This window comes from Aspergillus luchuensis, chromosome 2, assembly GCF_016861625.1.
Source record: "Aspergillus luchuensis IFO 4308 DNA, chromosome 2, nearly complete sequence".
In the NCBI taxonomy this organism is placed as follows: domain Eukaryota; kingdom Fungi; phylum Ascomycota; class Eurotiomycetes; order Eurotiales; family Aspergillaceae; genus Aspergillus; species Aspergillus luchuensis.
In genome coordinates, this window is record NC_054850.1 from 2,864,091 (window position 1) to 2,878,056 (window position 13,966).

At 49.2% G+C, this 13,966-nt stretch overlaps 4 protein-coding genes across 4 annotated transcripts; 2 read left to right on the plus strand and 2 right to left on the minus strand.

The window, feature by feature from the left end:
- Nucleotides 1-5,758: 5,758 nt before the first annotated feature.
- AKAW2_20939A (uncharacterized protein) lies at nt 5,759-6,877 on the minus strand (the record flags this gene model as incomplete). Its single annotated transcript, XM_041685708.1, has 1 exon — nt 5,759-6,877. One exon carries the CDS (start codon nt 6,875-6,877, stop codon nt 5,759-5,761), a length of 1,119 nt encoding a protein of 372 aa, XP_041539765.1.
- A 2,731-nt stretch (nt 6,878-9,608) lies between these two features.
- Nucleotides 9,609-9,962, plus strand: AKAW2_20940S (uncharacterized protein; the record flags this gene model as incomplete). Its single annotated transcript, XM_041685709.1, has 1 exon — nt 9,609-9,962. The coding sequence occupies one exon, from the start codon at nt 9,609-9,611 to the stop codon at nt 9,960-9,962; it is 354 nt and encodes a 117-aa protein (XP_041539766.1).
- A 225-nt stretch (nt 9,963-10,187) lies between these two features.
- On the plus strand, nt 10,188-11,816 carry wetA (developmental regulatory protein WetA; the record flags this gene model as incomplete). The annotated part of the gene is made up of 1 exon (XM_041685710.1): nt 10,188-11,816. One exon carries the CDS (start codon nt 10,188-10,190, stop codon nt 11,814-11,816), a length of 1,629 nt encoding a protein of 542 aa, XP_041539767.1.
- A 923-nt stretch (nt 11,817-12,739) lies between these two features.
- On the minus strand, nt 12,740-13,422 carry AKAW2_20942A (uncharacterized protein; the record flags this gene model as incomplete). Its single annotated transcript, XM_041685711.1, has 3 exons — nt 12,740-13,092; nt 13,168-13,284; nt 13,350-13,422. The coding sequence occupies 3 exons, from the start codon at nt 13,420-13,422 to the stop codon at nt 12,740-12,742; spliced, it is 543 nt and encodes a 180-aa protein (XP_041539768.1).
- Between the last annotated feature and the right edge of the window lie 544 nt (nt 13,423-13,966).

Genomic DNA, 13,966 nt, shown 5'->3' on the forward strand with positions numbered 1-13,966 from the left:
GGCGTTGGACCATCCCAGACTATCAAAAGCAAAAACAGGAAGGATGACTGGGGGAGGGGCGCAATGAGCAGCGAAAGGGCGAAGAAAAACAAAGAAGGACCGAAGCAAAGCGAGGAAGAAAAAAAAAAAGAAAATGTACAGAGTACCCAACGGGATGGATGCAGGGTTAGGATAGTGTCGCGACTAAGTAGAACATACCCGGAGAAAGGAACCAATTAACAGTACGTCGGGGTCATGTCGATAAGGAAGACGCGGAAAGGGTTCTGAAGGAAATCGATTCCGAGAGATCAATAAAGAACTGGACGGAGAAGAAAACTCATCGAAGAGTTCTATAGCAGAGGGAAGGAGGAGAAAAGGAGAGAGAGAGTGTGTGTGAGTGAGTAAGAAAGAAAGAAAGAGAGTAAGTAAAGAAAGAAAGGAAGTAGAGGAAGAAAGGTAGATTTGGAGTAGTTGATGGTAGCTTTGGGGGAGATGGATTTCAGGAGTAACAGACAGAAAGAAGATCCCGTTGCAATGAGAGTTGTGTTGCTCTCTGTGTTTCTTGTCTTGTCTGTCTGTCTCTTCTCTACTGCTAAACTAGGCTCTAGCTCCCCATTCAGACCCGAGAAATGAAATATTTAGTGACTTAGGACTGTTTAGTATTACTGACTATTACAATTACAGACTAAACTGGGCGACTTAGTACCACTTTAGTCTCTTTTTACTCGAAGCAAAATCAGGAGAGGTGGAGCCCACCCTTTTCCCTCCCGGCGGAAGAAGAGAAGCAAGAGGCAAATGAGGGTCGAGGGGAGAGTGGAGCAGGGGGGGTGGAGGAGAAGAGAGAGGTTGATGGAGGCGACGGTCGCTGTGAACGGTGAAGGCTAACTTGGGATTATCAAATTGCGCGATGGAAAGTCTTATCCGCTCTTCTGAAGTGGATGGGCTGGCAATCATCTCCGAATTCCTTGCAAGGTTGTACCAGTTATACCTTAGTACAAAAGTATGTTGTAGGACGGTGTCTGTCTTCAAAGTATCTTATCTAGTATCTACGTATCTACTGGACTAAATGGAAATGATTTGATTTGACTTTGGACGGCATTAGACTCAGCACGAGTCGGATGTCTCCAGGCACGAGCGGGTTGCCGATCTTGCCACTCGGAGGGTGAATGCTGTGCGTGTGTGTCATACAACAACGTGGTACTACTATTGGGGACTTTCGGCCGCCATGAACCACGGATTTCCTTTCAGCAACTGGGTAGCGTTGCTCTAAGAAGTAGTTCAACAGCCTTCATGGTATAGTACCTTGGTTGGATGAGCAATAGTAACAACCGTGACTTGAGACCGTTGGAACTTGGAAGAAGCCCTTGGGACCTTTTTTTTTTTTTCTTTTTCCCTTTTTCCCACTTTTTTCCAGAGAAGCAACGAAGGAAAAGGCAGCGAAGCCCCCAAGAAAGACAACGATCTCCAGAACCAAACTAACTAACGAATGCGACCCACTCAGTCTTCGAAACAAAACCCTAAAACCGTCCGACTGCAGGAAAGGGGCGCTACTGTACGTCTGTAACCGCTTAACCGACCCGTGTTGGTCTGCTTGGCCACTCCGCCTCGAGGTTTCTCTCATCTTAGGCGAAGTTGTACGTCACTAGTAATCCTCTGAATATTTGAATGAAATTGGAAGGTGTCTGGGACAATGATCCGTGATGTTCCTGGACGAATTTCCTGGTTCTTCTCCCATCCCCTCTTCTGCCCTCTCTGCCTAAAGAATAGTCACAAAGAGATATGCCACGGTTGAGCCCGTCTATTGGTCGTACCAGGTTTCGGTACTTCATATCCTTCCCGAAAATATCCAGACCCATCCAACACAAGGTCAAACTCTGATTTCCGACTATTAAATCCAATCAATACCCCTGGGCCGAAGCGGAAGGCGGCCGTGCCCAGGGCCAATGGACATGGGGTCCACCCCCATCACCACGGGCACCTCCTCCCCCTCTGCCTCTCTCACTCCCCTTTTGAGTCTCTGAAGAATTAGAGGTGCGATGGTGCTTTTTCTGAGCAATTACGCAATGAGGCTCGAAAAAAGGGCCCCGTTTCTTTCCAGAAATGCTAGGCATTCCTGTCAATCTGCCTTGTACCCGTCACAGAATTCTCACAGGCAAAAGGGATGGCAACCGAGACGAGGTCACAATCATCAAAATGGGGATCCTTTCGAACGGGACTGACAAGGTAGATCATCGGTGGGTAGTAACGACCATAATGCATGAGCGTGCTGCATGACTCTCCAGCACACACACGCAATTTCTCCATATCTACCCCATACGCTACTGAATTGCCATATGAGGCTAAAGGACGCCCTGACAAATCTTATATGACTATTCGGGACCACAAAATCCTCCGGCCTTCCTTCTCAGTATTAAGCTGCTGGGAAGCACAGGGCAAATCCCTGCTTGATGTGCCGTCCCCAAAGTTACTATGGAGTGAGTAGTCTATCTTCTTGCTATTTATTCCTGACCCCTGCACAATCCGGGTGCGCAGTTAGTTACTAGATACTAGTTAGGTAAGAAGCCAAAGATTTGAAATACCATTACAGGCACACACCCACACAACCCCCCACCATCACGCGACGATCGAACAACCATACATACAGCATCGCTGGACATATCCCAAAAATCTCCTCTCCGTGCCTTCCCAGTGGACCGATCCCAGTACCCAGTCATGCTCAGTCATGACCAATGGACAGACAGTGACCTCCGTGGTTCTCGCATTCCGTGGTTCGGACGGCCCTCGATATAGCCGTTCCGGGTAAGTCCTCGGATAGTTAATCGGGTACACCAGGGGACTCTGGCCTATGATTGGTTTCCGACTACAGATTTTAATCTATCTCGGATATGGTCGCTATACTCACTTTGTCTCTCTCTCTCTCTCTTTCTCTCAGCTGAGTCCGTTCAGGTCCCAGGTTCAGCTCAGCCCAGTTGGGTCTAGTTAGATGGGGAAATATCCACGTAAAAGCTCCAGCTGAGACCATACTGCATGACTCAAGCAGTGGCTATATTAAGCGACGGGGAGACCGATAGTAGATGGGAAGTCCCAATAGGCTGGAGATGCACGGTAGGTGCATACTCTATCTATCCATCTATCATTAAGATTATCCTAGGTAGTACACATATCCTCCTAGGGACCATTGATCAAAAGGAATAATAATCTAAAGTAGTGGGGGTCAGCTGTCATTCCGGAGCCAAGGACATGGGACGCACTGGGAAGATGCAATCCTCGAAGAGTTCTAGACCTCGAGTGATCTATGATGGAATCAGCTATTGTATTTGCCATATTCTTTTCAGCTGTGTCTAGTCACGCCTCTATCTATCATCAGAATATCATCCTGAATCTTGACTAGGATACATTTCTCATAGGAGATGTCCGACCCTGGCACCTTCAACTTAGCAGCAACAGCAACAACAACAGCAGCAGCGACAGCGGCAACATGATCCCAATCGCACCAACCACACCACAGCATCACCTCTTCTGATGCCATGCATCCTAGCGCAGCGGGAGTGGCTTGTCAATAGTAAGAGCACTATTATTCAGCTAGACTAACCCCCCCATGTCCCATAGTTAATAACAGAATAAGAGATCAATACTGCTTGCTGCCCAATGAACCCAACTAATGACATAAACAGACATCTCTAGCTAATATGATCTCCACCTAGAATCATCACGATCTAGACCAACAGATAACCATAACCGGCTGCTAATCACACAAATCACGTTCCCAGGTAGTACTACTTATGCAGGTGGCCTAGGATCCAATCTAGCCAACTAACCCCGCAATCACACACTCATAGCCCGCACATGTTCTTGTGTAGCGTTCAACGATATACGTTCTGGTTCGTGTGACGGTGCGATAGATGGATGAACTAAGTAGATTTTTTTGTTTCTGCGTCTGTTTCTGGTGCCGGTGCCACAAAAACCGAGATATACTCCGATATAAGCTGACTGACCGGGGGAGACTGACTGACGGGCCGCCGCTACGATGATAGCCATTGCCCTGCTAAGTATCAAGGTAAAATACTCACCAAATTAGTTAACAATGTCCATGTACGCAGTATCAACTCATGTGAACCATTCAATTCCGATAAACACCCGGCGTCGGGGCACAGTCACACAGCCCAGCCCAGTCCATTCGCCACGATGGGTAAGGGAATCCAGCTAGCATCATCGCCATCATTATTCCCTGCAGGGATTAAAGGCCGATCAGTCAATTGATCGATCGATCGCAAGTGCGAGAGAGAGTGTGTGTGCCATATGTGCCATACCCTGGCGCAGCCTGCATATACACAACACAGCAAGTACATAGACTCCGGCATCTATCTGTACACAAGTAAAGAGCAAGGTAAAGGACTCAAAGTCCGACCCCCGACCGACCAGCCAAAGTAGACAGAATACTACTACTACTACCACAGTAGATGACATGCATATAGCCCCCCATCTCAAGCCAGCCAACATGACATGTACTGTATGTGCTGTGCTCCACACCGCCAATATGTAAGTAATACAAATACTTAGCGAACAACCAAAAATGAATCAACAATAGAACACAGACAAAGGAAATACACTAGACTGTATTTAGCAATAGAAACAACACGGCAGCATTTCCAACCAACTCATCAATCACACTTTCATTAGAATCATACGATCTAACTGGCTCGGTGGAGGCGATTGTGGCTTCGGTAACTAAGATTGTTAGTACAAAGTTAGTTAGTTGCTTGCATAGTGTGGACAAGTAGACTAGTAAGTAGTGTAGTTGATTTTGATTTGAATTAATCTGGTGTAGGCGAATTCCGCTTTCCGTTCATAAGGCCGGCTCCTTCATTTACTTACTAGTGTTAGTTTGATGGGTTAGTTTCTGCCTGTTTGATTTGATTGTGACGTGGCTGGCTGGCTGGCTTAGCATACTCGGTTATTATTCGTTATGTCATTTTGCTGCGGCGGCCTGGTAGTCAGTTAATGTTAGTTACTAACTAGTTAAGTAAGGTAATCGGATCTGATCTGACATCAGCTCTGATCTGTTGTTGGAGTCATTGGTTGACATTCCTTCCAGCGAAGTAACTGAGAGTTGTCACCTATGCCATGGTTAGCGTAAGCAAGGTTGCTGACATGCCTTAACTACTGGTTACTAAGGGACTCAACTCGGAGGTAAACTGGCCATGTCATAATACCGATGTAAGTACCTTGTAGGTATTGTTTGGCCCCCATGCGATCGGTTTCACAGCAGAACCGGGTATCATACCCCAAGCCTCGCTCGTTTCAGGTCAGGTGGATTATCCACAATCCCCGACTGGGCACTTACTATGACAATGTGTGTTACAGCTGGACGGGCTGTGCCTTGCTTGACGGACTCAACTTGTTTCATTTCTGACAGGGAAGGTTTGTTTTATAGCATCATCTGAGCGTATGCTGGACACTTCTATGTTTCGAGTACTGTTCGATAATGAGACAGTATCTCTAATGGCCTGGGTCGTGTCTATTGCCTTCTTGGGCTGGTAGGGATCTCGATGACCTTGGATATGTAGAAGAAAATGGCACTTTTATTTCAATGTCATGCTATTGATAATATTATCAAGACTATTGAACCCCGCTCATGAGCTTTTGGTAAAAATCGGTTGTGCTGTGCAATGGCACACCGTAAAAAGGAAAATGTCAAGCAAAAATCAATATCTGGGCTAGTTCCAGTTTGCAAATTCTTTTCATCCGTCATGTCATCATTTCTGTATGATCTTTGACTCTAGTGGACCAAAAAGCCATTCCAATTTTCCAGTGCATACGCAACACCGCTGGTGAAGAAGCTTAGCTCGTCTGGCCCTACGTTGGTGTCACACGCTAGTCTTTCGGAGAGTAGATTCTCGATCTTGGCCAGCAAGTCCTTATTGTGACTTCTACCGGCTCTCGAGGGACGGTCAGAGGCGCCTTCTTCGTTAACGAGGTTGGCAAGTTCTCCAAAGTCCTCCTTGGCAACTATGTTGCGGAAAAGCCCAATGACGTGATTCAGCACATTGTCAAAATAGGTACCGCTGGCACTATCCAGGTCCAAGTACGGCGAGTCCAGACGACCGATGTAGAAGTCATTGGCCTGTTTGCGAAGGCGGGCTTTGTATTCGAGATCGCGAATCCCGTTGATGCCATTCATGTAGGCAAGAAACAGCCTCTTGTCCAGATCGACGATGTCGCTGGTGTGCTCTTCAGGCAGCTGTTTGATCGACTCGAGCGTACTGCTGAGTTCGTCATCCTCGATGTCGTTGACGTCCAGCTCGTCAACTGACTCCTTGAACCGGAGCGTGCCAGATGCCAGTGCACGTTCCATTAGCTCGTGGCCAGTCAGCTCTGCTTCAGAGTCTTCATCGTCGTCCAGCGAATCTGGAGCATCGATATAGCGTATGTTCGTGTCAAATCGAACCATGGGTCCAAAAGAGATGAAAGATCCATCCAAGGATTCGGCATCGTCTTCGTCACATGAGTCTGACATTATATCAGATGCGTCGTCCCACCCGGAGACATGGTACATATCATCATCATCGTCATCACTGTCTTCAAATATCGCATCATAGTCGTATTCCGAGTTTTCCGATGCATAGCCCGACTCTGATTCCTCATCTTCTTCGATTTCGGAATACGGTCTTTTCAAGATGGGCTTCAGGAAGGAACCAAGAGACGGTTCGGTTGCAGTCACCGGGCCTGATACACCAGAGGTGTTCGAGGTGGTTTGCTTGGTCGACACGACAGAGACTTCGTCCGAGGCATAGCAACTGTCATGAGAGATCGATACTTCAAGTTGAGAAAACGTTGAAGAGAGAGACTCCCATGACTTTTTGTTCATGTTTTGAGGGCTCATTTTGGTAGAGGCCATTTGCAGAATGATCTGGTCAACAAAGAATGCCAACAGCGGCAATGACCAAGAAAACCCAAAGCAAACTTGACAAAAGTTTTCCCACTCGCACTTGTAGCGACTGGGATGAAGAGAGGTCAATTGCCTTTGGCAAGGGAAGAAGAGTGGAGATTTTTTGTTTTCAAAAAGTGGCTTCGAAGGCCTCCAAATGGTTTGAAGGAATCCATGGTGAAGCACAGGCGCAAAGGTAGTAGCCGCCTAGTGAGAGCCGAGAAGGCCCTTGACCAGAATAACCTTGCAAAACATTATGGATATCGGTAAATTCACTTCAAGTTGGGGGATTGTTTTGAGTCAAGACGCATGCGCGTTTGGTTGTTGGAAAGGTTTTTGGCCGAGATATACGGTTTAAGCCCTTTCTTTCCCTTGAAAACACGTTCGATTTCGATGGAGTGTCTGACGTGATACATATAGACTGCTGGATCGTTTGTGAACTCGGTTGTTGAGTTGAATGAGAATGCGCAGTATTTGATGCTAGACAAATACCGCGACGCGTTGAGTAGTGCTTAGGTAGTATCCGTCAACTCTGCGTGAGGATGACGGCGTTATGGGCTCTGTTCGGAACTTGGCTGGGTGCTTTGTTCGTAAAGAGGGGCAATAACCGATGGCCGATGCCCTGGCGCTATAATGTCATGCCCACTTTTCGTGGGGATACGAGTGGTGCAACGGGAGGGGACGAGGGGTAAAGAACAAAAATTCGTTGAGAGACAGTCCCTCAAAGGAAGTTCGAGTATGATAAGTCTCGACGACTGTCCGCCGAGAAGTGTCTAGAATGGATGAGAAATAGCACAGTAACCAGTGCTGGGGTGGAAGAAAGGGATGGGAACAAGGCGAACTTCGCGGGTGTCAGTCAGATTTCCGTCATCACCACATGACCTTGGCCTTGTTGCCTCCCTTTCCTTTCCTTTCCTTTCCGGCGCTGCCATCGGACCGATTGCGGAATGCTCAATTGGGTCTAGCTGTTGCGGCTGAGTCTCGCTATTTCTCCCAATCAACGTTCGTTCCTGCTCGGCTCGGAGTCGCGAGTAATTCCGTCCCGGAGTCTCTACGTGCCGCCGGTGAGTGTTTCTCATCATGGGTGTACGCTGCTGTGTACTCTGGAGGTAGCATTGATTGTCGACATTATCACTGCTGGAGCTGGCTTGTTCGCTTAGATTCTCTCCATGCTCCTGGGTTCTAATCCACATCTGGCTTTTTTCTCCACTCCAATTTCGGGCTGGTGGTTTACTTTTCTTTGAAAGAGAATCGGTCCTTGTCGAGAGGACAGCGGCACGGTGACTTCCCAAAAAGGAAATACGCGGCACTACCACTTGCCTTTGCTACAATGCCCATCATCTTCGTCCGACTTTTACAGTCGAGAAGGACTTACATTCGATGCAGAGAATCTATATTCCATACTTAGCATTCATCCATCCTTGGTTGTCTATGTTTAGGTTTTGGTATGCTTAATGCACTAAAAGAAGCTGGCCCTCGAAATTCTTCTGGGTGGCTTGCTCGACTCACTGTACCGCCAGAACGACGGTTTCGGCGGACCCCTGATAAGACACCTTCCAAAACACCACTTGCCTCCAACGTCTCTCGGAAGAGTGTGACCTTGTTCCGATCGCCTGTGCTTCGTAAGCCTAAGTATTACGAACCCCAGCTCCACCAGATGCTGAGGAATCTGGACAAAGAAAGGGCAACTTGGCCAGGGAAATGAGACGGCCTCGCTTCTGAGACGATCTTATGCTGTACTAAACTTTCCCCAGGCTGGCGAATCAGGCTGTCTATCTTGAGACAAGGAACAAAGAACTCGCGATGAAACATCACACTTAGAGTTCCGAGCCCTCGCAAAGCCGAATCTACGATACGGACCGCTTATTCTTCAGCGTAGTCCAAGGCCAATGGGTACGGAGCTCAGCACACTCACAGAAGGTGTAGGCCAGAGCTGAATGCGAAAAGCTACGCCCTCCCTCCTTCGCCAGGACTTCACCCGTAATGGGGGATAAGAATAGAAACTCGTGTTAAACGACGAGTTAATCTACAGATCTAAAGAGAAGAATTTTCTTTCTTTTTTCGAGCTAATGCTTAATGCAAAAAGCATACAGGAAGGGCTTTGATCCAGAATGCCAAATCCTTCTGTCCACGCATTGTTACGGGGGGGTGTGCATTCTTCCCAGGCCCAGCATTCCAATGTTCAGGCCAACCAGCTCACCAACGGTAGCTCATTGAGTACCCGAAGATCATTAGCTCCACCATGCGGGAAGAGCGTGGAGCAAAGGTTCGGTCGGGGTAATTTAGTGCAAATCATTTGAGGCTGCTATCCTACGTATACGACTCAGGATGAGCCAAAGCAACCCAATGACGCTTACACTCCAGGTGTCAGTCTGCCCGTTGAGCCCCCTCTCCACGTCGTCCCTTGACGCGTCGAGCCGTCGAAGCCGGTCGACCTCCATTGTGACACTCATAGTTCGATCCAGCCTCGACATCGATTATCAAACAATGGCGAGGTTGGTGTCATTGGCTCAGCGCTCGCTGGTTCCTCTAAGACCCGCCCATATCCGCCCTGCTGATACCTCTGCACCCTGTTTCTGGCATAGTAAAGGTTGCATTCCCGCGGGTGGCCATCAGTGCTCCGAGCCCACTGGGTGAAGGGTGTCTGGCAGTGGATGGCACGAATCAGCCACCGACTTTGCACTCCTCCTGATTGGCGACAATGGCTTGTGGGAAAGGCATGGGCCGTTCTGCTCGAGCAATTGGGATGGGGTGGGCCATATCGAGGGGCTGCGTATTCCTTGATGGCACATTCCCTGCCTATCTTGCCCTTGTTGAGAGCTCTTGGAATGTGCACAGAATCCAGCGGAGAATCCAGAGGCTGGGGCCCATCGTAGCAATTCAAATAGGAGCCCTCTGTCTGTTGTTTGTTTGCTTTGTCTACTTTGCATTTTCTGCACTGTTTTCTTCGATTGTCAACTCGTCAAACTGTTCCAACACTGCCAGTGCATTCCATCATCACTTCGAGCCATCGTCATCACCGCGGCCATTTTGGACGGATACTCGGCTAAGCTAGCCGTCCCTTACTTTGCGTCAAGCTTTCCTCTGCATCAAGCTTCTGTGCTTCCGCGGCCTTCGTCGCCAGTCATATCTACTCGGCCCAAGTGTTCGTTGGGTCGACCTTAGACAGCTCCTCTGGTCGTCGCCGCAAACGGAAAGCGGCACCCCGTCTGGCACAATGTTCGCCCAGCAGTTCGACCATTCCTTGAATGATTTAGATTTATTTAATCAGTACGTCAATATGGACAACTCCAGTGTGGATGGCAACAAAGATGTTTCATTCCCTGGCGATCTTGACCAAATATTTCAGCTTGAGTCATTGTCCAGCGACTGTGGCGAGCACTCTCCGGCCATCTCCACATCAACAGCGCAACCCCATCAGCAAACAGCCCAAAATTGGAGCAAAGACTTCTGGTGTTTGTCCCAAAACGCGGACTCTTCTACCAGCCAAGGCCAAAATTTCTCTCTACAGGACACTGTTCACCCATCTGCCGTTTCTGAGCTTGGTGTCAACTTTGAAGCTCCGCCGACAGCGTGCGCTCCGGAAACCCGCCCTTCTCCGTCGACTCCTCCAGCAACTCCTAGTCGTAAGACCACCAAGAGTGCTGTGACTACGCCCAAGGTGATCCGTCGTCATCGCGAACCTAATGATCGTCGTGGTCCGCTGCACAAGCAGAGCTTCTCTCCTGGCATAACACGCTCCTCTCAACCTCAACGAAACAGAATGGCGTATCAAGAAGCCTGGGCGCAGCGATTCAACAACTTCAGCTTTCGCAGCTCGGATGAACGCTTGCCTCTGTCCCCACCACCTTCCGATATCCTCGTTCAACAGGAGAATATGGCAGCAGACAACTCTGCTGCCCACTTGAACCGCACCGAATCACTACCCAAGGCATCAGCTGAAATGCCTCCCCAATATGACACCGGCATCTTCAACCAATCGCCGGCTATCTCCATGCCTTCTCCATCAACAGCTGCGCTAGCGGGGCAGCCCCCGAGATATTTAAGCCAGTCCAGCGGCTCGGGGTTGCCCACCTCAAGGCCCCCGTCGGCTGACGACATCTTCTCTTCCCCACATTCTTCAGGCCCTCAGTCCATGTCTTCCTGGCATTCCGACTCTCTTGGCTCTTCTGGGATTCCGTACAGCACCCCCGACCTGAGTGGACAAGATGGCCAAGCATGGTGGTCGCCAATGGCTTCGAGAGTCCCACAGCGACAGCCTTCGTATCAGCAGATGGTGGCGTCCCCAGCTGCACAGAGACCGATCCAGAACTCTGCAAGTCAGAGTGACATGCTGCAAGGGGGCCTTATGATTCAACTGGACCCGTCGTCATACGATCTTTCTAACACACATTCGTCATTCCCCTCGGCCGGCCTGCCTTCCGCTCCAAATGGTCATGAGAGCCGCGCCTACATGCAGCCCACTGCAGCACCAGTGGATTCGTCGTCATTCGTCACCCCTCAGATTCCCCCTTCCCATTCACGCTCTCCATCGCTGTCTCCGGGCTCAGGCTCACCAAAGAGTGGAAGCATGATGCACAATGGCCACCGGAGGTCATTTCAGCGCCAAAGTATGAACCGAAAGCTTTCCTCCAATTCTATGAGCGCACCCAAACCAGTCAAGGCCCCCCACAGTTCATCGGGGAGTCCAAAGGGAGGCAACAAGGCCGTCACCGTATCCTTCGTGAATTTCACACAAAATGATTCCAAGAGGATCCTCACCGGTGTCGCACCCAGTGGCAGCTCCAAGACTAAGGCACGACGTGAGCAAGAAGCCCGCGCTCGACGCCGCGAAATCAGCGAAGCTGCCTTGCAAGCCGTCCGGAGTGCCGGAGGAGATGTTGAAGCTCTGGAGGCAATTCTATGCTAATATCATATGTAATAGTAATACTCACATGTCGATCCAGTGCATCGCTCGTTTGCCAGTATCCGTTTATTCGTCTTCATTTGTGTTCTGCGGCTAGCCAGTTTCTTTGAATGTTCGTTATACCATTCCAGAGTCTGTTTTTATTATTCTTTCATTTTTCTGTTTGTTTCATTTCTCGATACAAGGCAACGGTCGTTTGGGTGTTCGTCTGATCATCACTTTTTTTCTTTTTGAGCCGAAAAGGATTTGGAGTTTGATTTCATCAAAAGCGTTAGATTGGCGGGCATTCAGGTTCCATCAACCTCACACTAGTTGGATATAATATATACCACTAATATTGCATTCTTGAGAATTGTGTTTGCACAGAAGCGAGTGATCTGTATACATGCAGCTAGGTGGCGATACCAAAGAAACCAAGCACCATGCTTCTTGACATACCTGTACATTCTATAGAACCGGCCTGATCAATATTTGCCTAACGGCAACCTGGTAGAAAATTCCAATGAAAATAATGTACATAGTTCATTCATAATACAGTAATAGTTCGTAATATACAAGAGTTGGGGGTCCTTTAAGCCAAAGCTCCAGATAGCCGAGTACCATGTGAGACATCCCAACCCGTCACTGATCACCAGAAAGAATGTGATGTCTCTTATCGACAGATACTGTTTCGCAACTTTCTGTAATGTTGCTCCAACGACACTAACGAAACACAGCCAATCAGCTTCTCTCTCCGTATGTCTGGCGTGTTCCGCATTTCGGGAACGGATGGCAACCTGGCAAGGCAACCCCAGATATGCCTATTTTAGAGGTGACGAGTCTGACATATGTGTTTCAGATTGAAGCGAGAGAATGGAGGCCCAAGTACGGAGTAGTCAAGCCAAGCTGCATTTCTCCACCTCCTTCCCTCCAGACACCTCGCTCACTCATCTCTTCGACGCAGTCGGGCTCCACGAATCAGGCTGCCACTTCTGACCCGGAGCGCCTGCCGCCGCCTTCGCCCAGGGGTCATTCTTCTTCGCAGCCTCCGCGGTTGCCGTCTGCGTATCCTCCGAAGGGCTCTTGTTTGCTTGGGCTACTGTCGCATCACTCGTGTTGGTGGCGGGGAGCGGTTGTTGTTGGGATTTGGGCATATCCAGATATGATGGTTTGCTGGCCCAGCGCTCATCGGCCAGACGGGCTAATTCCTTGATTTGCATTTGTCGGATGATGTCTTGTTGTTGTTCTTGGATGGATGGGGGGTCTGCGCGGACATAACGAAGCCATTGGTGCCATTGTGCTGTAGTTACCGGGGGTACGGTGTTAGCTGCTGCTGTTGGGGATACGCTATGAGAGACCTGAAGGTGCCACTTACGGCTTACTTGGACATCGGCGAGGTGGGTTTTGGGATCGGTTTTGACGATGCGGCGGAAGCGGCCGGCGTTGAGTTGGTCCTTGAATTCCCAGAAGGTGTTTCCGTGTAGGTCGGTGCCTGAGGGAGAGGTGTTAAGGAGGGTTTCTGGGGAGCTATAGATTGAGGATGGCAGATGAGCTTACCGACGAGGAACGACCTGCGCCAGGGTAGGCGAAGGCCCTTCCACTTGAACCAAAGACTGTTGATCGGACTCATTAGAAGAGTGAAGTGAGAATGGTGGTCGATCGGAGGCTATGCGATCTAGATTGGGGCAGTGCAGTGGTGGTGGAGTGGCGCGGAGAAAGAGGAAGATGATGTTCCGATCATCGAAATGATGAAGCCGAGATGAATTGAAGCGGCGATGATTGGGCGGTAATTGACACCCGAAATATCAGGCATATGGGACGTCATCGGTAAGATTGGGCGGTCACGGGGCGTCAAATACGGTATTGTTCTGGGCGTTTCTTTTCTATTTCGGGCTTCGAGTGTTCGATTTCCATTCCACGCCGCATTCCGTTCGCCCTCCAACTTTGGCTTCGTTGCTTTTGTTTTGTCTCTGCCTCTTCGGTTAATCTGCTGCATTGATCTCTCATAATCCCCCGGTGATATGTCTTCTTCATCCCTTCCTCTTCTCTTCATCTAGACCCTGAATTGATCTTCCGATTCATCCGCCCTCACATAAGCCTCCACCCCCCTCCTGAACCCCTGTGACGTACTGCCGGTTCGTCCCACCGGAAAGCCACTATAAACACCCACTTCC